General features: G+C 39.3%; 1 protein-coding gene across 4 annotated transcripts in view; it reads right to left on the bottom strand.

The window, feature by feature from the left end:
* PAXIP1 (PAX interacting protein 1) overlaps window positions 1-26,004 on the bottom strand; it is a 36,247-nt gene extending 10,243 nt beyond the window's left edge. For 3 of the 4 annotated variants that reach the window (XM_052806889.1, XM_052806886.1, XM_052806900.1), the window contains exons 1-11: window positions 25,905-26,004; window positions 19,951-20,085; window positions 17,929-17,972; window positions 13,207-13,270; window positions 12,081-12,194; window positions 7,579-8,223; window positions 3,992-4,715; window positions 3,079-3,173; window positions 2,020-2,115; window positions 1,561-1,698; window positions 83-204 (exon numbers count right to left, since the gene is read on the bottom strand). In XM_052806889.1, the coding sequence (XP_052662849.1) occupies window positions 83-204; window positions 1,561-1,698; window positions 2,020-2,115; window positions 3,079-3,173; window positions 3,992-4,715; window positions 7,579-8,223; window positions 12,081-12,194; window positions 13,207-13,270; window positions 17,929-17,972; window positions 19,951-20,085; window positions 25,905-25,991 (2,264 nt within the window). In that variant the 5' untranslated portion in view covers window positions 25,992-26,004. Of the gene's footprint in view, window positions 1-82; window positions 205-1,560; window positions 1,699-2,019; window positions 2,116-3,078; window positions 3,174-3,991; window positions 4,716-7,578; window positions 8,224-11,003; window positions 11,242-12,080; window positions 12,195-13,206; window positions 13,271-17,928; window positions 17,973-19,950; window positions 20,086-25,904 lie in introns of those variants that run through there. The other variant, XM_052806909.1, reaches the window with a different exon arrangement.
* Between the last annotated feature and the right edge of the window lie 271 nt (window positions 26,005-26,275).

Genomic DNA, 26,275 nt, shown 5'->3' with positions numbered 1-26,275 from the left:
TAACTAGCACCTCACATTCAGATAAGCACTAACTGGCAATAGGCTACTGAGAACGTGAGTACTGCAGAGATAAACCACTTACTCTTTACAGATGAGAACTGTATTGCTGCGACACAGATAGCCTGTGTATTTGGCACCTGCTAGGTAGGCCATTAGTTTGAGGTCATCTCTGTCACTATCAACAAATCCTGTCACAGAGATTATCTACAGATAGAAAGAGACAGTTACAAATAACTGAACATAGATGGTACTTACAGAACACTCCTGCTGAAAGTATTTTTCTGTTACTAACTTTTTTACGTTACAATGAAATATGCAGTATCATAACTATGGCATATAGGCACTTAATTAAAACATGGCTTGTAGGATACATAAAGTACAATTTAAAAGTGATTTGTTTATACATAAAAATTTCAGGTTTCTAGCACTAGTTCTGACTCAGGAAGAGTCATTTTCATTCTACTGGTCAGCTTTTTCTCATTTACAAAGACTAGAGTTTTACTATGAAAGAGCTCACAGCTAGTTTTCTTCTTGCACATCTCACCTCTTTCTTCTGCTGTTGTTTATATTCAGGAAGACAGAGAAATGCTTACGCTTACTTGCCCTACTCTACTTTTAAAAGTCTCCTGAATGCTCTGCTCTACTCTGCCATGAAGCCAAATAAACTGTGCTAGCTGATCATAGGTGATGAACTGTAATTCCACTTCTTCTGTTCTTATCCTTAGTCTTGCCAAGTTTGCATTTTTGCCATTCTCTCCTTTTATTTAGGAAAAAGGCAACAGCAATTTTGTTGTTGATAATAAACTACGTTTATTACATTACATATTACGTTTACTACTAGCACTGTGTTCACATGCATATTGTTATATTCTAATTTTCCCAAAGCTGTATTTCTTTTTATGTCTTTTAGAACAGGCTAGTAGCAAGGCCGTCATCCTGTATGTCTGCATCCAGCACAAAGAAATCCAATGCCAAGACATACTTTGGCACCTTATTTTACATTGCACAGTGTATTTCAAGATGCATCCAATTCAACTGCGAGTTTATCTTTCAACCCCACAAAACTCAACTTCCCCAGTGCTCCTCATTGCACAGGCTACTGGAACTGTGACCTCCTATTCTCTGATGAACTGCACAGGCTTCCTTTTCTGGTATTTCCTAGGTATTGACCCAGAAAAAGAAAAACCCTCAAAAAATCCCCTGAAGATATTGGGTTATGGTAAACGAAGCATATACTGTTAAACGTGCTCTTAGTAAATAATCTACGCAGCTTGGATTCCTCCCATCTTGCTACGTATAACTTATATAATCTTTGCACCTCAGTTTCTAAGAGAATAATTCACAAACACCGGTGTTACTCCTCACCCCTCAGTAAGATTTGCAAAGCACTCTGAATCACCCGATAGCATGCAACAGATCAACAGAGGACCTTAACAGAAGCTTTTCTTCCGAGACAGAAGAAATGTGTGTTTTGCTTTGAGTAAACACTTTCTAGCTATACTTTAATGCTGCTCATGTAAGGAAGCAAGCATTCTTTAGAAGTAATCTTTTTCTTCTTACATGTTGAGAGCATGGCTTTCCTCCTGGCGGAAATGCCACTGGAAAATGAAGCGCTCGATGAGGTGGTACCATTTTCTTCTTCTTCAAGATTGAGTTCAGCCAATGTGCTGTAATACATCTCTTCCTCTCTCTTAAAGCCTATGAAGACATGCATAAACAGCTTTTAAAAACCAAAATACTTTTTCTACAATACAAAGCTTCATTTTTAATCATTTGTTTTTCTCTACTTTTTCAGAATCCTCCTTCTCATAGCATCTTTCTCAGTGTTCTCTGGAATAAATCTACTACATGCATTACAAAAGTTGGTTATACTATAAACAACAAATCATAAAAAAAAGCACATAATGAGAAATTTTAATTTTATACTTGCAATCTAAGCATGAAGTACATACTGAAAAGCCCTACCTTTCTAATAATAAAATGAAAGCATGCATGAATACAAGTTACTAGTTTGCTTACCTGAGCATACATGTTACTGACTTGGCTTTCACAAAGAAGATGTGTACATCTGCTTGTAAGGGTAGGGTCCACTGTCCCACCATGTGCTTGAATGATCTGGTAAGAGGACAAACCCAGAACTTCTAATGCATGTAACAATTTTAAAATTACCCTATGAAACAAACAGTCTGACATGAAAATCTACTCTTTAGGACACTGCCACCATTAGCACCATTTCACTGAAGAGTTACCCCCCCCAAAAAAGTTTGTTATCTAGCTTAAGAATATTTTTGAAAAAAAAAATGGAGAAAACAAAATTAAATATGCACCTTTTCACTGAGCTACAAAAAGTCTATTTTTTAGAATCAATTAAAAAAAACAAATAATGATATACAAACAAAAATAACCCTTCTCACGTTTATTTTTGCAGTATAACTATTAAACAATTGTTCATGAACTATTCAATTCTATCTCAGCAATAAACACAAGTGCTGTTAAAAATGTCAACAGCTTACTTGATTATGCAAAATTGTAGGGAAAATTCAACTATAAAATCCATCAGAAGTTTCTGAAGAACATCAAAGTCCTCTCATTTAGGAAAGGATACAATCAGATTTTTCTGAAAAATAGAAGTTGGCAAAAAATAGAAACACTCTCTTCTTCCATCTTATTCACTCAGGTGGATACCTCACAGGCTACTAAATGCCAAAATTATATGCAAAAAAAGTCTTTTTATACAATAAAGTTAAAGATAGATAGCAATGCTATATTACATTTGCTGCACTAGAGCTGCCTGATTAAAAACATATATAGGCGGGAAATAGTTAAGGCTGTAACTTATTTAGCTCATGCTCTGACAAGGCCCAATTCAACCAGGCTGCACACATCTAGAGCATTTTTATCACTTTTTCTGGTCAGCTGCAGTTGAATAATGGTTTTTAGGTTGTAACACAAACATTACACAAAAGGATGCCTAAAGAAAAGTGAACAGTGCTGAAATACTTCCAATGATTTCTTCTAGAATTTAGTTACTATGACATTATGTTACCATAGTTTTTTAAAAATACAGCAGAATCTTACCCGTTTCCAGGTCGCTAACAGCTGTTTGTCAGACATCTGTTCTGGGTAATCAGCAATTGCAAAGACACAGCCCAGTAGGAAATACTCTTCTGGAACTGGAATAGTTTGGCAAATAAAAGAACAAAAAATTAAATATTTACAAGTCTGAAGAGTTCATCTCAGAACATATTTGCTACACTAATCTTTCCTATTACCAGGTTATAAACTTCAGTTAATTCTGAAGTAAATCTCTCTGGAAAAAGTAGGATCCAAAATTTCAAAGGTGACAGCCACATCTAAAGGCACAGTTCAGCCCAGGGTTTGTTTTTGTTCTGGGTGCTTTTTTTCTGGAAGAAGGGGGGCTAAAGGGGCAGAAGGAAGGGGCACCAAAAGGAAAACATAAGACAACTTACTCTTTTAAACAGATCAACTATGAATAGTCAAAACAATCAAAAAGCTTTCAGTTCTACTAGCATGGACAGAATTCAAAACAAGGTATGACAACTTTCTATTTGATACTGAACCCTCATGAATTTACTAGTATTTCCAAAATTTAAGCTGTCTTTCCAGTTGTTATGCTGTTTGAAAGCTTCCCCATTCCCTTCTTCCAAAGGAAAAAAAAAAAAAAAATTATGGTATGCATAGTCTAACACTGTTCTCATAGTATAATTTATATGCTAGGGGCATAAAGTGTATATTTAAAAAGAGAATGTTCTCAGTGCTCTCATGCTTTTCAGATTTCTGGATCATCCTTAGTTATAATTTAAATCTGTTTGCCTAAAAATTAGTAAAACAGGTCCTGAGCCATGAATGGTATTTCTAAGCCTTACAATCCCATACTGTAAACGCAGCATTATTTTTTTTATATTCTAACCCACATTATGTCATGTCATTAGCCACTTTTTTCCAGGATTAGAAGGCAATAATTACTAACTCTCCACTGCCGGATCATGTCCAAAAAGCGGCTGCTGTTGCAGTTGTTGCTGTTGCTGTTGCTGGTGGTGTGGCTGCTGGGCTGCAACTTGATGCTGTAGTGCTTGAGATGTCTGAGTTAAGTGTTGTGTTGCCTGATTCTGCATTTGCTGTTGCTGATGCTGTTGGTGTAATCGCTGTAAATGCTGCTGCTGCAATTGCTGCTGCTGTATTTGCTGCTGCTGATGTTGCAGCTGTTGTTGCTGCAGATTCTGTTGCTGTAGCTGCTGCAACTGTTGCTGCTGTAGCTGTTGCTGCTGCAACTGATGAAGTTGCTGTTGCAAAGCATGCTGCTGTTGAAATTGGAGCTGTTGCTGAGGTCGGTGTAGCTGCTGTTGAGCATGTAACTGCTGCTGTGGAAACTGAAGCTGCTGCTGTGCGAACTGGTGCTGCTGATGAACTTGCTGTTGCTGTTGTGAAAACTGATGAGGCTGTTGCTGTTGGAAAGACTGCTGGGAAATCTGGGGTTGTTGCTGCTGCTGCTGTTGTAGCTGCATAAGTTGTTGAGGTTGAAGGTGTAAAAGAGGATGGTGCTGTTGCTGCTGTGCTTGATGTGACTGCTGTAATAAATGTGTCTCTGGTGTTAGTTTCACTTGACTAAACAGCACCGCATTTGGATGTCCCTGTTGGCTATGATTTACTTGTTGTTCTAAACTTTTTGTAGGTGCTGAAAGTGATTGTAATATCTAGAAAACAAAAATTAGTTTTGTGACCTTTTTGTTGTCATTCAGTTTAAAAATATTTAAAGAACTACTGGGAAAATACGATTCTCAAAAGAAAAGAACACTGCTTAAATACATTGGTGAGCTAAACAAAAATCTTTAACCGTTAATAGCAAAATGAAAAGACAAGACTTGCACATAGAAAAGCGTGGAGCTACACGTGGCTCCTAATATAAGGCAATGCACATTTTAGCAAAATTTAACATTAAAACCCATCCCTTTACTATTGATGGTATCTCCAATAGCATTATGACTATTAACACTATATTAAATAATTACATTGATCAACTCAATCAACTGTAATATTCATTTTACAATCCTGTTGGCCCATTAAGTTCAAAGTTTAGCCATAGTCTTATTTTCTTTAACTTAAAAATTGCTAATAATGGCTCTACTAATTAGTGCTGTTTGAAACATGGGAACTTAACACAACCTTGCTTTCTTTTGAACCAATCCAGGAATATTTAGCTCTGTTTTTTAAACTGAATCCCAAAATACAAAGAAAAACATTGATCTGCTGAGCACTAATAGTTACTTGGGAAAAAAAAACCCAAAAAACTAACAAACCCATACTAAGAACAATAGATTTTAGCTTTATAGAGAGTGCTGAAGTAATGTGGAGTTTAATTTCACTTTTAGATGTTTAACTCACTGTTAAGGGAAAAATCATTTCACACTAAGCAGACACAAGTTAGCAAGTGAGTTTTTAAAGCATCAGAAAAGGGAAAATTAGGCAAATTCCCAACAGATTAGGATGAGTTCTACATATTTATTAAAATGTTTTAATATAAACTACCTATTAAAAACTAGAAGGAGCAATAGGAAACTCTAGACTCGCCATTCATAAAGTCTTTTAAACATGAAATCAGCTTTGGTGAATCCTGCAAAGCTTGTTTCCTTCACCCACACTATTTCATCACATACAGTGTAAACTTCAGCGATGTGTGTGTGCGAGAGAGAGGAATCAAAGCACATCACTAAAACACAAAGCCAATGAACTGTATGCTTTCAATGAGATGTCCATCAACTCTTAATCTGAGGTGGCTCAATTGTTTTTTACAATGCACTTCAAAACACCTCAGGTTTCATCTAGGTAATTTTGATGTTATTGGTATAGCATACATTTACAACCACAATTATCAATGCATCACCCACCACTAATGTCTAAACAGCACCACAGTATAAACATTCAATAACTAAAAATAACATACACAAAAAGAATGTTTCCGTGGCTCAGTATGAGGAGAGGTCTTCATGCTGCTCTCCACAAAAAGTCCGAAAAGTCAAAATTACAGAAGCTTCAGGACACATATCTCAAAATAAAGGGATAAAACTTTCAAAAGTATCCTAGGGCTATATTCAGAAAATAACTTCGTATCTGCAAAATGCCTTATTACTACAGATCTTGATATTCAGCAGAAATCTGAGGTTCAAATTAAACACTAACTTTCCAAGATTGTGCACCAAGACATGGAAACCACCCAAGACTGGTACCCAAGCAGGATACAAAGTACAATTTAACCTAGCCAGAGGGATTCACAATTCTAAGATGCAAAGCTTTTCTGCATGTGCTGGAGCTAGCAAGGCAACCTACACAGCAGCCTGATATGGTACTTGAGAACAGTCCTTGCACACCATAGTCAAGTCCCTAATCCAACAGACTTCTGGAGAACAAAGTCTAGCCAAAGCATGATACCATCAACTGCCCTGTAGCTCTATGAATACTGCTTACAGAAAAATACTTCCACACAGACACCACTAAGGAATATTTGATAGTACAATGACTTGTTGTAGAAGATGTGGTGTTCAGACATGAAAGCATCAGCCAACTTACCAGCACTGGCCAACCAACCAGGACGTTGGTGGTTCTGCTCAGTCCTTACCCAGAAGTCTCAGTCCTTAAACAATTCAAGGCACTGAGAAGAGGAATCTAAGACTCAGTTTTAAAATGAAGCCTGTATTTCTATTTCATATTCAGAATTCACATAGACAACAAAGAACCAACGTTTCTGAGTGACTACTTTTTGTGTTTAAGTACTAGCTGTAAGCTTCTATTATTATTCAGGCACCTTTGAAAGTTTTACCATCAGATGAACATCCAAATAAATGCACCAGTGCAATTATCTAAGTAAAAGATATGTCTAACATTTTATAGCACCTACTTTTCTCACGTTCCCTTCCCATGAACATCTAAGAATTTCAATGCTGCAAGTTATTTCAATGCATGCTTGCTTGCTTTTTATTTTCTTCTAAAAATAAATTCAATAGAAAAGCTGCAATTATTTCAACTATATGAGTGGCATAAGAACTTTTAAGTTAGGACTTCTGTATCATAATCCTGACTCTACTATGTAACAACTTAATGATGCCCAGCAGAACAACACAGTATAGAACTGAACCTACTGTGAGAACAATCAATTTCACAGTTTTATGTGTTTATAGCACAAATAATTCCTTGCACTGATTGAAAAGCTTGAAGGGTATGAAATCAGGTTTCCTGAACTAGAAAAATAATTCTAAATTAAATTTTTTTTTTTTTTTGCTCTTACCAGGAAACCAGTACTGAAACTCTAAACCATGCTATAGTTAAACACAGCTTTACTCTTTCACACATTTTTTCCAAATGCATTCTTACTTCTGTGAACCTGCTAGGAATGAAGTTACTTATTTCGGGGAGGTTACTAATTTGGCCACAAGTTCGAAGTAATATAGGGAACTTTTAATCCTTTGTACATTTAAAGAACAAAAAAAGGAAACTGAAGTTCTTGGATACCATAGTTCCTAAGAAAAAGTCCAATATCTTATAAATTAACAATCCAACACTTACATGTGCTACATTTGATGGTCTATTAATCTGCTGAATATCAGCACTATTAGTAATATTCCTTAATGTCCGCACGGCTGGACTCCACGTAGCCATCATTTCCTGTCGATCGGAACTTTGGGCACCTTGTACTGAAGCCATCAGATTGCCTCTCATATCCGGAGGCAAAATATTACCTGGCACTGGCGGGACATTGGCACATAAATTAATTAACCCAGAGTCCTTCCCTTGAGGCAACCTACGCTTTGCTGCGGATGCCTGTGGGACTTCAGCTGGTGTCCAATTCAAATTCCTTTCTTGCTTTTCTGGAGAGGAATCTGAAGAATCATCAAACATCAGTTCCCCTTTTGCCTTATCAGCAGTAGTAGATTTTGGTGAAAAAACTTGATCACCCAAAGGTGATCCTTCTCGAGAAGATGCTGGGCTTGATAATTTTTCATCAGTACTAGCTTCATTTTGAGAATCTTGTTCTTCATTTTCTGCTTCTTCTTCTTCTTCCTCCTCCTCCTCTTCTTCTTCCTCATATATAATTAAACGAGGATGATAAGGAGTCTCTTCTTTTTTAATCTTATCAGCTATAGAATCCAGTACCCAGTCCGGTGTCACAATTTTAATGCTGTCCCGTTTACAAGCACATTCATATTTTTCCTGGGGGGGGGAAAAAAAAAAAAAGATTTTATTTACAGACAAAAAACCACAAATAACTTTTTTGAGGGCAGGACTAAAGCATGGAGAGGCAGATCACAAGAGGCTGTCCAATAACAGAAAGTGATCTCTCCCAGAACCAACAAGACAAACTATACTACTGTGCGTAACCACAAGTTCCAAGAGATTAAAACAAAACCCTCCACATTTACAAAATAAAGGACTCATAAGGCAAAACTGCAGAAGATTAAGTTTTCACTTGCAAACACATCACTACCCAAATTCTTCCGAAACCCAATCACCAAAGGATTTGACAGTCATGAAACTTTGTTCTGAAAAAGCCTTCAGAACTCCAGCAGCTAGGAACATCACAGTCAATACTAAGATGCAGCTGATTTTTAGGTGGACATTAAGGTGAGTCTAAATACAGTTTATACTTACCTTTTTTCCACTAAAAAAAAAAAAAGAAAAAAAACTCAAACAAAAAAAAAACCACCATGAAAAAGCATTTAGGAAAAATCAGAATTTCACAATGAAGTAGAGACAAATATTTACAAGGCTATCACTGAAAAAAATGCATTTCAGGAGGAATACAAATCAGAAATCGGTCGGGTATCTCCCATACATCTTCTCAGAAGCTGCAAACTGTAATGTTGCTTTCAACTTGAAAGTTACACTTTCGTGCAAATATTAGCTAAATCGATTTCAATGTGAGGTTACGAAGTTGACAGAGTAGAAAACTTTATCCCTCCCTCCTTCCTTATCATTTCAAGACATGTACAAATAGTAAAACATCACTGTTTCCTTTCCTAAGAAATAGACACAGCATCAGTGCTCTATTTATTCTAACATCCTCTTTGATAGAAACCCCTCACAAATATCAAGACAGTGGGAAAAAAAAAGAAAACTTTCTTTAGAACATTTGAAACTAATATTAGGATCTAATATTTAAAAGTGATTGAACTGGGATTTTCTTTGGATGTCAAACAATATAAATTAACAACTAGCAGATTCAAAGGAAATTAATTTAATTTAATGAGTCTCTAGAGTTATTTCCTACAATGAAACTGTCATTCATACACAATAAAGAGATTACAGATGAAACCAAGTTTATTTGCAGATAGGAGTTTTCGTTCTTTCTTTGTAGTGAGAATTATTAAGAATCTTGTTTTATCATCTTGTGTCTAGTCAAAGCAATCATTTAAGTTTTCACTAGTGCCAAAACTGTTCTCATTACAAACTGCTGCAGATACCCTTATAACAGTATATCAGAGCAGCAGGACTAGAAGCATTTTAAGTAATCATCCTATAAAATTGTTCCCATTCAATGATTAAATAAATTAAATATTTATTTTATCCTACAGATATGAAATGCTTATGTGTTTTTTTCAGTTTCTTGACTGGCAAGCTCAAGACAACATCCTTTGATCTAAAAAGCTTATGATTTAAGGCAACACTTCTTAAATGTGTATCATTGCCTCTTAAAAACACCGTTTTAGGTAGCAAAGCTCTTTGTCCAAGCATTACATTCTGTTGTGATGGAGGAGACAACTAGGGTAGTGTTTGGTACACCCTTCTAAATCTTCCACAGAAGAAAGATCATGCACTTAAAAAAAACCCCAAGAAACAATCTGCCCCCCCCCCAACCCTACAAATTTTCTTATAGTTTTAAATGAAACAGGGAAGAAAAAGCAAGCATTTCCCACGTCCACACTTTCTCTTCTCCCACTGTCAGCACATGTTTTATTCTAAAGCACTTTGCTATGTATTGCAAGCATAAGTTTACTGTCATCCTACTAGCCACATGTTTTTCTCTATCTTAGTATTAGATAGTTTCCATTAACTCCAAAATATGAAAAGGGTCATTGGTGGGACAGTAATATACTCGCTTTGTATAAAACAGCATTAGAAACTTGACAAAGTTTTACAGATTTATGTAAGGAGGTAGTGTATAGAACCTGATCTTAGAGTTATTCACATTCAAATAACTAACCCCTGTGACCCCTCCCACTTACTTGAAATTTTAAAAAATGGTGATGGAAATGTGCTCATGTTATTAAAGGGCAAAAAATAAAACACAAAAAACAAACCCAAAAACTTGCTCCATCCACCACATTAAGTAAAAGCATCCAAGCAATCATTTTTAAGTGAGCTTCAAATCGTTTTAAGTATTTTCAGTCTCTGAACACACACACTGTATCAATTACAAATATATTTCCTCTTCAGAAAGAGGAGTACTGAACACTTCATGAGGTTTCAGTGAACTATTATAACCTAAGAATCACTAGCACTATAGTAGAGGAGGATATTCTGATGTGCTTAATGCTGCCTTAGCCAGTTACCTGATCTTTCTGATTCAGTTTCTCCATTTGCATAAAGACAGCAGCGTTTGACCTCCTACATGGGAGTAGGAAGTCAAATGATGATACTAAATTAGGAGGAGCTGTGGACCGAGAGTAGAGAGGCCTTACAGAGAGATTTGGATAGACTAGAGAGCTGGGCAATCACCAACCGTATGAAATTTAAGAACAGCAAGTGCCAGATTCTGCACCTGGGACAGGGTAATTCTGGTTATACATACAACTTGGGGGACGAGAGGCTGGAGAGCAGCCCCGCAGAAAGAGATCTGGGTGTTTGGGTTGATGGTTAAGTTGAATATGAGTCAACAGTGTGCCCTGGCAGCCAAAAGAGACAACCATGTCCTGGGGTGCATCAAGCACAGCATAGCTAGCCAGTCAAGGAAGGTGATTGTACCACTCTACACTGCGCTGGTGCAGCCCCACCTTGAGTACTGTGTGCAGTTTTGGGTGCCTCAATTTATATAAGAAGGCCATCAAACTATTAGAGTGTGTCCAGAGGATGACGACCAAGAAGGTGAAAGGTCTTGAGGGCAACACTTGTGAGGAGCAGCTGTGGTCACTTGGTTTGTTCAGCTTGGAGAAGAGAAGGCTGAGGCAGTCTACAGCTTCCTCAATGGTGGCAGTGGAGAAGGAGGTGCTGATCTCCTCTCTCTGGTGACCACTGATAGGATATAAGGAAACAGAATGAGGCTGTGTCAGGGGAAGTTCAGACTGGACATTAGGAAAAGGTTCTTCACTGAGAGGGTAGTCGGTCACTGGAACAGGCTCCCCAGGGAAGTGGTCATGGCACCAAGCCTGTCAGAGTTCAAGGAGCATCTGGACAATGGTCTTAGTCATCTGATTTGGTGTTAGGTACTCCTGCAAGGAGCAGGGAGTTGGACTCGATGATCCTTGTGGGTCCTTTCCAACCTGAGATATTCTATGATGGGAATGATTTGAAGTATGACTACTTTATCAGCAGTTGGACAGGAATGCTGCATAATGTTTACCCTACCATCTCTCTTTAAGAGGAATGAGTTGAGGGATTTTGAGAGTTCTCTTCTAAGGAAAAGAAACAAAAAAAGAAAAAAACCCCCTGTTTCTCCTTCTGCTCTTTATTCTTTCCTCCCTCACAACATCAAAGGGCATTTTACACAATTTCTCAACTTTGTCCTTCATTTTTCTTCACTGATTCTGTACCTACAGATTTACAAATCACTAATGATTATAACATGTCAAAATTAGGTTAAGAGAAACAGAAGAAAGAATAAAATGCTTTATTCAACTAGAAATACAAATACCAATATGAAATTAGACATCTTTTGAATTAATCAGGCTTAAAGCCATGCAGAAAATAAATACAAACTGAATAGCTGCAATGCGTAATTGCGTTGAATTTAGCTGTTCAGGACTAACGAACAGTCTTAAGAATCCTAACTTCAGGGAGATGGAAAATTTTTGATTATTCAAAAGCAAATGAGAGCTACAACAAGAAGAATTGTACATGTAATAAACTCTTACCCCCTTTGGCTCAGGCACAATCAAATGAGTACACTTATTATTGAGGCTCAGCTGGCAATTCCCTCCATAAAAAGTAATCAAAGCCCACAGCGTACTTCGGTCTTCAGATGAAACCTAAAAGGAAGGTAAATAAGCCTTTTAGTTCTATGCAACCAGCTGCCTTCTGCTTGAGGAATTTTAGTACAATTCATGACATACCATTTACAAGTCTAGCTAATGTATTACCTATCACTTTTAAATACCAAATTAGCATGAAAGTTACAGAGAAAAGAGGGTGACAAAGAGACGCAACAAGAAAAGACGTTAAACAATGATTTTTTAGTCTTCACAGAGAAAAGAAAGTTCTTCACTCCTGTAAAACTCAACACTAATACATTGCTTTCCACAAGCGAAAAAAGTTAGTGATCAAGCAAACAAGAATTATTTCTCTTAGACAACCTGTTTAAATTCATTAAACAGAATTTTAACATGTAGACCAAATTAATAGCCTGTGTTTATGTATGTTTATAATAAACACATGTGTTTATTTCTAGCAATTTATGCCACAGCAATGTCCCCCTCCCCTGCCAAGAAAGCCACATGTATTCAAGTCATTACCATTCAGAGTTAGTGACAGTATTACAGGAATAATTTGTTAAAAGTCTAAAGCACATATACACATATATTCCATTAGCACCTAGGGCCTTACCCTGTCCATCTGCACACACACACCGGTCACAGATCTATACAGCTGACAATGAACACAAGCTGCTGAAGCCCCACCTTGCCAGTTTACTCACTGGCACCCTTGTTAAGGTTTCAGTGCATAAGTAGGTAAAACACGTTGACTGAATACTGTGTTAATGTAGAAATAGAGGAAGAGGAGCAAAGACTTTATAGTCTAGTGTACTCTGCATTTCAGAATCACCATACAGCTGAATATAAGATAAACTACTGATTGAATGTTCACAATTTGAAGTGTTCATGCCCTCATTTTCAGTGAAAAACTGTCGTAGGTGATAATTCACCCAACATACAGAAAAAAAGTCATAGTACAACAGAAAAACTGGTATCTCTCCTCAAAAAAACAAAGCATAGCACACATGATTGTACGTTGGAATAGACTGAAATATGGTTCACCTCTTACCTGAGAGAGACAGGCAGTGACTCCAAAAAAGATCTGACACGATTCTGGAGAAAAGCCATTTACACTGGAAAGCAGGTGTCAAGGATGCAAAATAATTTAAATGAGAGCTTCCTGAAGGACATTAGAAGGAAACTAAGTAGTATGCATAGTACTTCTCAGATATTATCAAGTATTTGACCACTGAAAAACTTTTATCTTTAAAAGCACTTTGTCTGTTTCCAATTCAAGTTGTATGCATCAAGAAAATAAATGAAGTGCAAACTGGATCAGGACACCTCTAATATTACAACCAATTTCTCCCTCAGCCCATCTCAGGATGCTTAGCTTATAGGAGTCAAGTCATTATCAAGAATCATAGTACAACAGATTCCTTCCATAGTACAACATTCCTTCCATTATCAGATGCTTATCTTCCATGCTTAAAAATACAGGAGAATTTGAAGAACAAATTTTTGCTACAGTCAGCAACAGACAATATAGAAGTATTACGACGCACAAGAATTTTGATAAAACAACAGACCAAGAAAAGTGTGTTTTTCTAAAATAAAAGCTAATAGCAGACACCTGTGAGAAAGTTATTTGCATGCTTATTAAAAAAGATGGCAATCTGGTAGATTACTTCATTTAACACCAGCAAGAAATAAAAGCACAGCCTTACAAAAAAACAAAAAAAAGAAGAAAATGGGTTAGAAAGCAATACAGAAGCCAGAGGTTTCAGAAATGGTTAAGTTTGGTAACCAAATGGTAGAGTTTTTGATTGAAAAAAACCCTTTGGGAACCTAACTTGCCCTTTGCAATTTCTCAAAGACTGGAAAAGTAGAAACAGTTTCCCACCATACAGCATGGTTATTAAGTCCACAAAAGGCACTGAACAACAAACATACCAAGGGACAAACTCATATCAAGAAAAACAACAAACCAAACAAAGTATTGGAGAGATTATCTGCAAACAGTAGTAGGCAAGTCAGTATAAGCAAGTATCAGATCTTCCGCAGCTGATTTTTTCCTACTGAGGCGTAACTCTGCATTGGAAGTTGGCTAGGCAACAGATACAGGGAGGGAGGATGAAATCTAGGAGTTACTGTGAAACACAAACTGAGAAAACATCACACTAGGATGTAAAAACAAAAACACAGCCTGAAACTAACATGAATTTTTCCACCATGCTTTCAAAATTCAACAAGATCTCTGGTAGAGATCAAAATTCAACAAGATCTCTTGTTTTCAGATGCATGAAAGAGACAAATAAATGAAACAGTATGTGAAAAAGAGCAGTGAGAATTTTTACAGACCTAGTAAATATGACTTACAAAAGGAAACTGAAAGACCAGAATTGATGTGTTTAAGAAGGTAAGACAACACATCTTCAAATCCTTTAAAGACTACCAAATGAAAAGAATAGTAATTTGTCCTCCCTGTTCAGAGTGGCTCAGATAAATCAAAACAGGGTTAGACTGCAGCATGGTAATGCGGTTAAACTCTAGCAACACAATAGTGAGGCACTGTAAGCTGACTCAGGACACTATGAAATCTCCACTACAGGAGAGCCCTTGTGAAACAGGAGAGAGAATGGTCTGACAGAAGTGACCTGGAAAGACAGACGGACCATCTGACTTCTGTAATTTCCCTGCCTTTTCTACGCTTTCATACGATTTTGTGTTTAAGATACATGCACATCTTGTTGGAAAAAAATGACTATAGAAACAGATGTGCATTGTGCTACAAGTACACATTGAGATTTTTGAAATTAAACAAAATTATTTTCCCTGGGCTGTTGACAGATGCACCAGCAATACTTAAATTTTGAGACCCAGAAGAGACAACAGACAGCAAGCTGACAAGAAAATCCAGAGCACTTTAAAACTTAAGAATAGATTACTGCCATTATTCAGAATACTCCAAGAAGTTCAAGTCTGATGAACGTCCTAAATTTCACTGTGTTGCTCAGTATCTCATCTAAGGTAGAGATTCAGTACTGGATCTTTCAAAAGTGTACCATTGTCTACTCCCTGCCTTTAACATCTGCTCCTAGCATATAAAGAAGCAACAGCTCGGTTGTATAACATTGTGGAAAAATAAACCTTCCTCATGCTTGCTTTTGCTGCTATCAAGAGAATTAATAAAGAAATCACCAGCCCTCTTTATGGCACTCTAACTGAAGTTTTCACACACACTAAATTGTCTCTCCTTTTTCATGAAGGCTGCTTCCGGATTAATTTTTCTGTTACTTCCCTTCAACTGTAGGTCAGTCAGATTTTGTGACCATCAGCTAGCAGGGAAGATGAGAACGCTTTGCCTTCTGAAGTTCCCCCTGGTCAAAACAACTTTCACAGTGGAATGTTAAAATGTATTCATAAGAAACAGGCAAAATTATTATGCTTTTGTACTGTATTAAATGTTTCTTCATTAAAATTCACCTTTAACAACTGACAAGCAAATGCCCATCAAATAAGTACCGGAATTGGTAAGCCAACATAAAATCTCTATGGCTCTTTTAGATCTATACATCTGACAAAACATGTTTCTAGGACTTGTTTCTTCAGAAATTCAATGTTCACTTTGAGCATTACATCTCCAAATTAAAACATAAACAAAAGATAAAAATTTAGAATCTCAAACCTCTCCCTAGACAGGGTCCAAAACCAGTCAACTGGAAAAAGCTATGCCTATTAACTACTATATTTTTTTCATTATGGCAGTACCTAAAACCCTAATGAAAGGCCGGATGCCACTGCACTAGAAGTCATAAAGAGACTGAAACAGAACAAAGTTAAGACTTAACAACCCATTTTAGTGAGCACTATAAGGCTCAGAATAAAATCTAAGAACACCAAGTTCTAAGGACATGAAGTGCTAGAAAGAATAAAGTCAAAGGTCCAAGGACACATTTATTGCTGACAGGTGTACAAAACTTCGTTCTTCCACGCAAGTCAAGAATATGATACTACTGAGACCTGGTCTTTTCATTTGGCCATTCCTATATACTCACAACAAAGACTTCCTGAGCAATAGCCACTGAGGACTACAGTCACACATTTATTGCTACAATTTAGTTATGGACTGCGTCACTCAGTGGTTTTATCTGTTGATTTCTCTTCTGGGTACGTAATAACATCAGATCTTCAAGTACCCTTTTAAAAAAAACCTGGTTTCAGACAGAAGACCAATTTTCTAATAGTGCAACTTCTCCACGGGAAAGAACACCACTAATAATGCAAGACTAGATTACTTAAGCCTGGAAATGTAGCTAATTCCAAGATATTATTTTTTCAACCAGTCCTCAGGAACACGGAGAAGGCTTACAGACATGCGACACAAGCAACTGTACACTCCTATCCTGACGACGAAACACATTTCCAGATGCAAAAGACAAAAATCATGAGCCTAGATCACATCACAATAATCAAATTATTTTTAATACAGGAGTAGCTCTGCTAATTTGGGTTTTGCCACGTAATGTTTGGTGCATTTCTTCCATTTGGAAGCCAAGTCATTCATCGAAAACCTTCTTCTGCTTCAGTCAGAAGACTATGCATGACTATGGCAAATGTTTCACACTAATTACTGAATCCTATTTGACATGTTGACTATCGTGATCAAAACAGCTGCAAAGACCTCACTGTATCATTTTATCTGATGAATTCAATGCTTTCTCTTCCTACAGTTCACGGCCTGAGCTGAGTTCTCTTGGGGAAGAAGAGAACATACAGGCTATTTCCAAAATAGTCGAAACACAGCGAGACGCAAAGACACATACCTTGAAATACTGGGTATAAAACATGAATTCTGAATCACTGAAGCACATTAAGACCTGAATTCCTAATACGAACACCTGGATTCTTGCATCTACCACCTCCTGTTTTCCATTATAGACACGACCACCTGCTAACGTAATTCCAAAATAAGATCTCATGCCTGACAGCATACCTCCCTAGTCCTGGCATGGTTTGTTGCAATCATCCACTCGTATCTGTACTGAAATGTATTGCTCTGCTTCAGCTTTTCCATATGCAGAATCTTTATCATGAATGGTCTGAGGAAAAGATGCATTATTTTTTTCCTATAGTAATAGCCATTGTCACCATTCCTATGATCCAAAGAAAAAAATGAAGGGAACATAAATAAAGATGAAACAGTAGTAACTGACAAGAAGAGGAAGAAATATGCCATCCATATGCAAGCATATATGCTCCGAACAAGTTAAGAAACATAGATCTAGCTGAACATGAACAACAAGGGTCTAACAAGGGCAAGGACAGACTAACCTAAAAATGGGAACACTAACACCACCTATTTATAAAATGTTATTTATAATATGGTGTTGATGTGAGTTATTGCATATTTATCCCTTACTTAATTCTGCTTCTAGAAAAGGCAGAATAGGCCATTCTACTCTGGACCATCATTAGCCCCCTTTACTGCCCTCGAGCATTTTTCCTGGATCCTCACAGTTACTTATCACCTTCCAGCTAAAATGTTTTGAGTCGATTTGATGACAGCTTTCTCCCAAGTGCCTATTAAGCATCCAAAATAGCCAGAGGGACAGGAAAACTGAAGTAAGACAAAGACGCTCCAAGCACACTGCAATCTTGGCAGGCAAAACACATCCTATAATTTTAAAAATTTAAGATGTACATAGTTGAAAGAGTCTTTAATACTTCAATGGTATCTATTTTAACGTGTTTCCTATAGAATTGATTCAAATTTGACCTTAAAGGATACGGCAGAAGAGCTCCACAGCGAACAGACAAGATCACCCAGGAAGGCTGAAAAATAAAAACCACAGGACATGAAAAACCTTGGTCTGCATGTATGAAATATGAATTACCTTCCAAGTTCAGACTATAGCTAGTTTCAATATATATCTCCCAGCTTTGAAAGTCTAAGTGTTTCAGAGACATTATACCTACGCTTTTACAAAAAACACTGTTCTGATTTATTTGTAAGAGTTAATATAGACTGCTCAAAGGTTGTGCAGCAATATGGGAGCAAGACCTCTTTCTCTTGTCCTTCTATTGCGCTAGGAAAGCCATTTACAGTATTTATTCATCCTTTCCCTTTTTTCAGTTCTCCCTGCTCTTAAAAAAAACAAAAAAAAACAAAAAACACCTACAAAAACCCCTACCTTACACTCATCACCAAGGAGTCAGGAACCATAACCTTGCATAGAAAGGAGTTTCTAAACACAGAGCAATGCTGGCTGCTAAGCACACAGGTGATGGCCCCTAACTGACATTATTCTGGGACAGAAGGGCTCAAAGGGAGAGAGGGAGGTGGTGGAGAGTGGAGATGTAGGACAGCAGTCCCAGTACAGCAGATAAGGAAGAAGGGGGAAAGAGTGGTATCACATTCACTATGAAATTACTTTTCCTCAAATAACAAACAAACAAAAACCCCATATTGTGGTAACTACGTTTACAGTGTCCCAATTCTTGGTATTCTCTTTCCCTTAGAAGAAGGCATACACAAAAATTAACTAAAAAAACATTTAATTCGCAACTCCTCAATCCTCTGAAAAAAATGGGAGATTTTTCCTCCCTCAAGTTTTCCTCTTCCTTATTCTCTACAACAAACTACTTTTGCATTTGACTTCCATTCCCTTAATACTTAGTCTAATCTTCTTGATTACAGATCATGTTGTGATGTTTTCAGGTCAAACTAAGTGACATTACTGAAAGACTTGCTCTGGTTTGGCAAACGAAAAAGTTTAGCTAGTAGTAGTTATGAAGAAAATTACATTATTTAAGTAAATGGCATTAGAAAGCAGAAAGCACTGTTAGGACGCTGATGTCCTTCCTTCACATGAGAATGGCAGCATTCTTCTTGTTTATAAGATTAAAATTACGCCACAGAACACTTCAGAAAAAGGAACTAAAAATTAATCAGCATACCCACTATAACCATAAGGTCTCTAGCTAAGTACCTTTTATTTTTTGGAATTAACTCGTTTCTACGCTGTCAGGTGAACTCTCATGACACAAGCTATCAAAATTCTCTACTGCCACCTGCAACCTTATGGAAAAAGTAACCCAAAATCATGTACCCAAAGGTACTGGTAGTGAAATGCTAGCGGTTTTTCTTCTGATCATTCTCATGACTTGCAGAGTGACAAGTTCACGTTTTCAAACATGGAGCCCAGAATCTTTCACTGGAAAAATAACCCGGTATTGCAAGATAGTAACAAAATACTGGTAATTCCAGTATGAATAAAGAAAAAAAAAAAAAAAAACACCACACCCAAACCTTGAAAAACTAAAATAAAGAGAAAAAAATCTATTTTTCTACAAGTCCCTATTGTTTAAAATTAGTGTAGTACACATATGCAGAATCAACAAAATCATTTTGCACCTTGCCAATTATAAGTTTAAAAAAAAACCCTCAGCAGTGTACTACATATTCTAAATTGAGGTTTTCCATTGCCGGGAGCCTGTAAGAACCTTCCCATCAGAAACATTTCTGAAATACAGCTAATAGGACACCATCTCACAGATTACTGAAGGAAAACTCTGGAGAAAAACAAAACAGAAAACAAAAAAAAACCCTGATAGATACAGAACAACAAGAGAAAGGAGGGAACAGAATTGCAGTAGAAGTCTACCAGTCAGGATAAAGGTTTGTGTAACAAGAATAAAAGATTTTTAAAGATACATTTCATTTGGTCATCATCCAAACATGAATATTTTCTGTTATAATAATAAAGTATCCATGTCAGTACTTTGGCAATGTCACGGATGAGTCATTCACCTTTACCACAGGGAGATCAAAAACTTCACGAGATTCTCCAACTTCTGGATTGTCCCCATCTTCTGAAATAATATGTGAAGCCAGTGCATTGTAAGAAACTTCTTTTGCTTTCCCAGCTTTCAGAAGTTGAATAACCTACAAGAGAACAGGGAGAATTCAACAATTTTTAGCACCTTTTGTTTGAGAAAACATTAATGCAAGTACACACTAACACATGAGAGGAATGAATATAACCTCCTCTCTTGGTTGTCCCCCTGTAAGCGGCTAGCACTTTTTTCAAGTTGCCAAATGCATCCCATTTAAAACCTGATTGCCAGTGGTTTACACCTCTGCCATGTTTTAATCATTGAAGTTGAAGATTTATTTTCCAAAACAATTCAGGCTGGGGCAGAAATCTGGAAAATGTCAAAATTTTTCCGAAACACATATTCCTCAAAAACATCTCAAAACAATTTTATCTCAGGCAGGATAAGAAAACCCTTCTTCTCAGTGTTTGTTTTTGCATATGGTAGCTTTGGAAGTGTTTGAATATACTTTAAAAGAAGAGCTTGAAGTTTAAAAAAAAGGTAACCCAATGGTTACCTTAGAAAAGGTAACAACATCATAACTGTACGCTGCAGTCTTCATCGGAATTCTTCCAGATTTGGCCAGTTAATTACTTGGATAGAGGGAAAAAAAAAAAAAAAGTTCATCCCTTTTCTGTAAATGTTCATTTAACAGGTGAGAAAAGAATTCCACCTTCACCAAACGCATTTGTTTCTAGTATTTCTAGATCCAATCAATACACTTCATCCCAGAGCATACGAGTAAGTTTGAAGAAGCCATCCAGCTGCTCCAAAACAGTGCAGCCAGACCAAAGAACCGAGGAGAGAACATGTCTAGGTATGAGAAGGATCTGCAAGCAAAAAAAAGTTGTAAGCACTACCTCGAGAAGGGAAAACATTCTAATAAAGAGCTGACATACTGGGAAAAGAAGTGATGGAGGACTAAGTGATTTAGAGAAATAAGAAAGAAAAAGTAGTAGGACACATGCCCCCTCAATTACTAGCTTAAAGAGCTGGAACTGAAATGTGTCACTCCATCGCTCCATCCTCAGAAAACGCAAAACACCTCACAACTCACAAAGCACATCTTACTCCTATTTTTGCAAGGCCCATTTAGAAGATGTTGGTGTAAGAGTTCAGCATTCTCTCAGCTCAGTTGTAGAGATCTGTGTGATGAATCCACTCCTGCCCCCCAAAAACGGGACTCACTTTCATTTGAACAAAAGTAACAGAGAAGATAGTGGGTTGTAGAGGGGAGGAAGAGAAAAATGTTTTAAAACATTAATGTCTAGAGTTCAAATGTTAAAAATGCCAATTAAGATTATTCTTTCCTTTTCCCTTTTATTATTCAGAAATAAACAGTTTCACTTCATAATGATTTCGCAGAACCAAATCGGTATGACGTTCACCCTCCAAAACCTGCTAGGGACAGACGTCTATCCCTCAAAACCTGCTGGGGACACTCCCTCCGTAACAGAATGCTCTTCCCAGAGCAGTGAACTGCAGAGAGCAAGGCACTGCACTCATCAAACAAAATATTATGTAATTGGTCCTTAAGCAATTACTACCTACCCCGTACGCTAAACAGGACAGAGAAGGCACTGAAAAAGAGACTCTTTCAAAACATGGCATTGGGCTATTATAAAGCATCTATGCTATGCAGAAAAACAAGGATGGAAAAATCGCCACTCAGTGAGAAGACAATTTTGGCATTTCCTGACTGAAGTACTTGACTTCAAAACTCCATTTTTTAAAAAAATCAATTTTCCTGCAGTGGATGAATATGTGATATTATCAAATTACAAAAGAATTACTCTAAAATAACCAAGAAAATTGATCACAAGCTTGCTGTTCTTGCCACCACAGAGTCAGGAACAGGAGAGAATGTTTCCATTTTACACAGTCATCTCCTAAATCATGGCATACCTCCCTGCACGAAATCCAGTTAACCGCAAGGTAACACAAGATGCTATAATTCCAATGGGAAAAGCTAAATCAAAATAAAGCACTTCTGAAAATAGTAGATATTTAAGAACAGCCCCACCACACAAGCTCCTTGTCTCGCATAGGTCTCCCTGAGCTACCCCATTCAACTGTTTGCTTAAGGGAAGACTAAAAATAAAACCAGGAGTGAACGTAATGAAAACTGAGCACCCAAACCTGACAGCATGAGAAGGAAGTTACAACTAATGAGCTAGAAGTATGAATGGTTTTATATCAAAGCAATGCTGCATTAAAGAGTTTGCATAAGTGGACTCTCCACAAAAAGTTACACTAGTTTCAAGTAGTAAGTTTAAACACTATCAATATGATAGATAATAACTTCATACGATTATTTAAAGTTGTATGAAAAAGACTTTTCCTAATTTAGCTCATGTCAATTTTAAAAATCCTCTCAGAACACATGAATTCTTCTGTTTATGTAGTGCCTGGACTGAAAAGTTGTATTGGCACAATTAACAAACTTCACCTATACTAGTATCAACCATATCCCTATAACTAGAAAATAAAATGCTGAAAAGCCCCAACACGTTCATTGTAAAAATCCTGCACTTTAGGTGTTAGTTTATATCCATTAAATGAAATTTCATTTAATTTATATCCATTAAATGAAATTTCATTTTTGGGGGCATATAAATGTTATCTTTGTTCTCTCCCACTAAAATGTGTGGAAGAAACAAGAGGAATAGTTCAAAACTAAGAAGTAAGACAATAGGCGTAAAAAAAAATTACAATAATAATAACCAGAGATAACCAGAACCCAAATATCCTGTTCAAAGTCCCTATGCTGCATTGCATTACTTTTTCATTGAACAACAGAGTGGTTTGGGTTGGAAGGGACCTTAAATATCATATAGTTCCAACCCCCCTGCCATGGGCAGGGACACCTTCCACTAGACCAGGTTCTCAAAGCCCCATCCAACCTGGCCTTGAACACTTCCAGGGATGGGGCATCCACAACCGCTCTGGGCAACCTGTACCAGTGCCTCACCACCCTCACAGGGAAGAAATTCTTCCTTATATCTAACCTAAATCTACCCTCTTTCAGTTTAAAACCATTACCCCTTGTCCTATCGCTACATGCCCTTGTAAAAAGTCCCCCTCTGGGACCTTCTCTTCTGTATGAAACACTATCTCTTTCTGTATGAAACACTGATTTTAACTGGTGTTACCAAAGCATGATGGTTTGGGTTTACATCTTTTAGGAAAGCAGGAAAAGCATTTATTAAACAAAATAATAGCTGACATCTACTCCTCACGCCCTGTAAGGTGTGAGCAGCCGGTGCACTTCCTAATGGGATGGATTTAAAGTTGAGAGCCAGCAGCCTAATTCTCCCTCATTTGCCAAAGAACATCTAGGCACAATTCCAGGCTTTTGTTTCCCTTCTAGTTTATGCTGCATGTTTTAATAGGTAGTGGGTATGCAGTTATTCACTTGAATATATTACTTTTTTTTTTCCTTACTCTTGGATTTGTTTTGATTAGAGTGCTCACTTGTGATAGGCTTGTTTTAATATTTATTAAGGTAACTGGTTTTCCATGAAAACATCTGGAAATTTAAGCTGATCAAAGCGCGCTCCTCCCCAAAAGATGAAGGAGGAAACTTCTTTTCAAAATCACGCTAGCATCCGTTCGTATATGAAGAAGTAAAAAGCACCAAATATATTTGTATTAGTAATGGAACAACTTTTCACTGTAAGAACTGTTTTCAAAAGCTATTTGTGGAGTTCAGTTTAGAATTTCTGCTTTCTGTCTCAGTTCAAAACACAGCTGGTAAATACTCCTCTTGTTCAGGTTGTTCCCAGGGTACCACAGAGGGCACCTGCAGAAGGGAGGATGAAGGCACCCACCAAGTGCTGGCCCCAAGCTCAGCACAACACACTGCCTCACTCCGACTCGGCTCTGCAACCCAGCCCAGGCACGACTCTGCCCTCCCTGGTGCCTCATGCTCCCAAAGGCTTACCAGCACAGGCACCAGCGCAGACAGGAGCAAATCCTGGCCTCTGTGTAACACTGTGCCACGCCAGCAAGCCGTTTCAGAAACCAAGAGCACGGGAGGGAACGGTTTTTAAACAGGCCAGCCGGCTGCAGAAACAACTCAGATCCACAGGGCTTCTCAATTTGGGCATCGCTCATGATGAAAAAGTGGCTAAATAGCTCCCAGCACGACCTGATCTTGGAAGCAGTGTAGCCAGTTCTGTGCAGTGCTGTGCCTGACCTCATCAGCTCTGCCAGAGCCACCTTCAGCGTCTGCCTCCAACCCAGAGAAACCATCCACAAATAGAGGAGAATTTAGTGTACCTAATATAGAGCAAATCAAAGCCTTAAGACAATGACACTAACTGCTAAGAATAAAACTTCACGTAAGAAAGAAAACTAGCTTAAGAGAATGCTTGTTTACTCGCTCTGTGGGAATACCACTGATTGTCTTGCTATGTCAACACAGAACTAACTACGTGCCTTTTGGGACACTATTTGTATGATAAATTATATACAAGACTCCTACTAGTTTTTTGCACTCATCTTCATACACATAATACTATTGCTGCTATAGGGTTTTTTTAAATACAGGAATTGTTATTCGAGCTCTAATACACTGTCAGAAATTTTACGTTGGAAGACCTTAAGGTTTTTTCCCTGCTCTTTAACTACACTCCTAGACTGCATTTCTTTTAGCATGTAATCCTATTCCTATGAATAAAAACCATCTCAACAGGTCAGTGCCTACATCTCCAGTTCACTTAAAGGCCTACAAGACTCAGTGAATGCCAGGAGATGAGATTAAAGGAACCCAGTGCTGAATAAAGATCTGGCTGCAGCCAACGACCGAAGAAGGAAAGACTTTAATTTCAGTGTGAAACATGTAGTAATCTGTTTGCAGGAAGGTGCTGTCCTAAAGCTAGACATGGTACACTTTGAACGCTTGCCTAATTGGACATGCCACAGAAACTTTTTTTTAACCACCTTCACCCAACGTGACTGGGTGTTACTAACTATAAGGCCAACTTCATCATCGAGGGTATTGCCCTAGGCCACAGCAGGCCATCCCCGTCACCCAGGGCACTGCCCTAGGCCGGAGGGTCATTTGTCAGCACCTTCCACTCCTTGCCTCCTCTGGATCCGGCCAGGGAGAACGGGGGACGACACCTCCAGTCGCATCAGCACCTCTGCGCGCCCAACACGGCTCCGAAAGGTCCTGGGGCGGCCACCAGAGCCACGGGGGTCCTGGGATGCGCCCGTCCTGCGGGGCTCACACCGCGGCGGGAGGGGAGCGGGCCGGCAGGCACGGCCGTGTGGACCCAGCCAAGCGTCCCTTCGCGAAGCCTCCCCGCGCCGAGAGCGGCCGGTCACTGTCCCCGTCCTGAATCCGCATCCACCGACGGGGCGGCGACTGAAAGGGCCGGGGCCGGCACAGCGGGACGCTGAGGGCGGTGCGGTGTGTGTGTATGTGTGGAGGGGGGGAGAATGCGGAGCGCGGCCCCGCGGAGCGGCCCGCAGCCGGGGCGGAGGAGCGGCGGGCAGAGCCCCTGCCCCGCGCGGCGCCCGCCCGGCCCGGGCTCTAACAGGAAGTCCCTTCGCCCGCCCCTCCTCCGCTCAGGCGGCTACGGGGCCTGCGCGCCGGGGCCGCTGCCTCCCATGGCGGGCGACGGCGGGCCGGCCGCGGCCGTTACCCTCCGTTACCCCCACCCCCCCCACCCTGAGGCGCGAGCGCGCTCCCGTCCCCCCCCCCCCCCCGCCATTCCCTTCCCCGGGCGGCGGCGGTGCGCGTGAACCTCGAGCCCGCGCGGGGAAGTGTCCGGGGGGAGGGGGGGGGGGGGTAGAGGAGCTGGACGATGCCACAGTGCTCCCCCCCCCGGGGGGGGCAAGAAGGAGCTGTGGGAAGGGGCGAGGGGGAGGGTGACCCGGTACCTTGGGGTCGATGTCTCCCACCACGAAGAACTTGACATCTTTGAACATCTCCTCCGGGACTTTCAGCTCCTCCTCGTCCGCCGACATGGTCCCGGCCGCCCGCGCCCCCTCCCCGATATCCCCCGCGCTCACTGTGGAGAAGCCGCCGGGGCCCGGGTCTCCCGTCCCCTCCCCCCGCCGAGCCGCCGAACCGCGCGAGCAAGGCGCGCGCTGCGGGACACACCATCCCCCGCCGGGACGCAGGGGGGGTGGAAGGGGGAGGGGAGAGCCGCCCGGACAAAGCGGCTCCCCCCGCCCGATCAGCCACCCCCGCTACCGCAGGACAGCGCCCGCTCCTGATCCACCGGCGCTATCTCTGCTCCTCCCTCTCT

The sequence above is a fragment of the Harpia harpyja genome, chromosome 1, assembly GCF_026419915.1.
Source record: "Harpia harpyja isolate bHarHar1 chromosome 1, bHarHar1 primary haplotype, whole genome shotgun sequence".
NCBI lineage: Eukaryota > Metazoa > Chordata > Aves > Accipitriformes > Accipitridae > Harpia > Harpia harpyja.
Note: the sequence above shows the minus strand (reverse complement) of the source record. Positions and strands in the feature narration are given on the sequence as shown.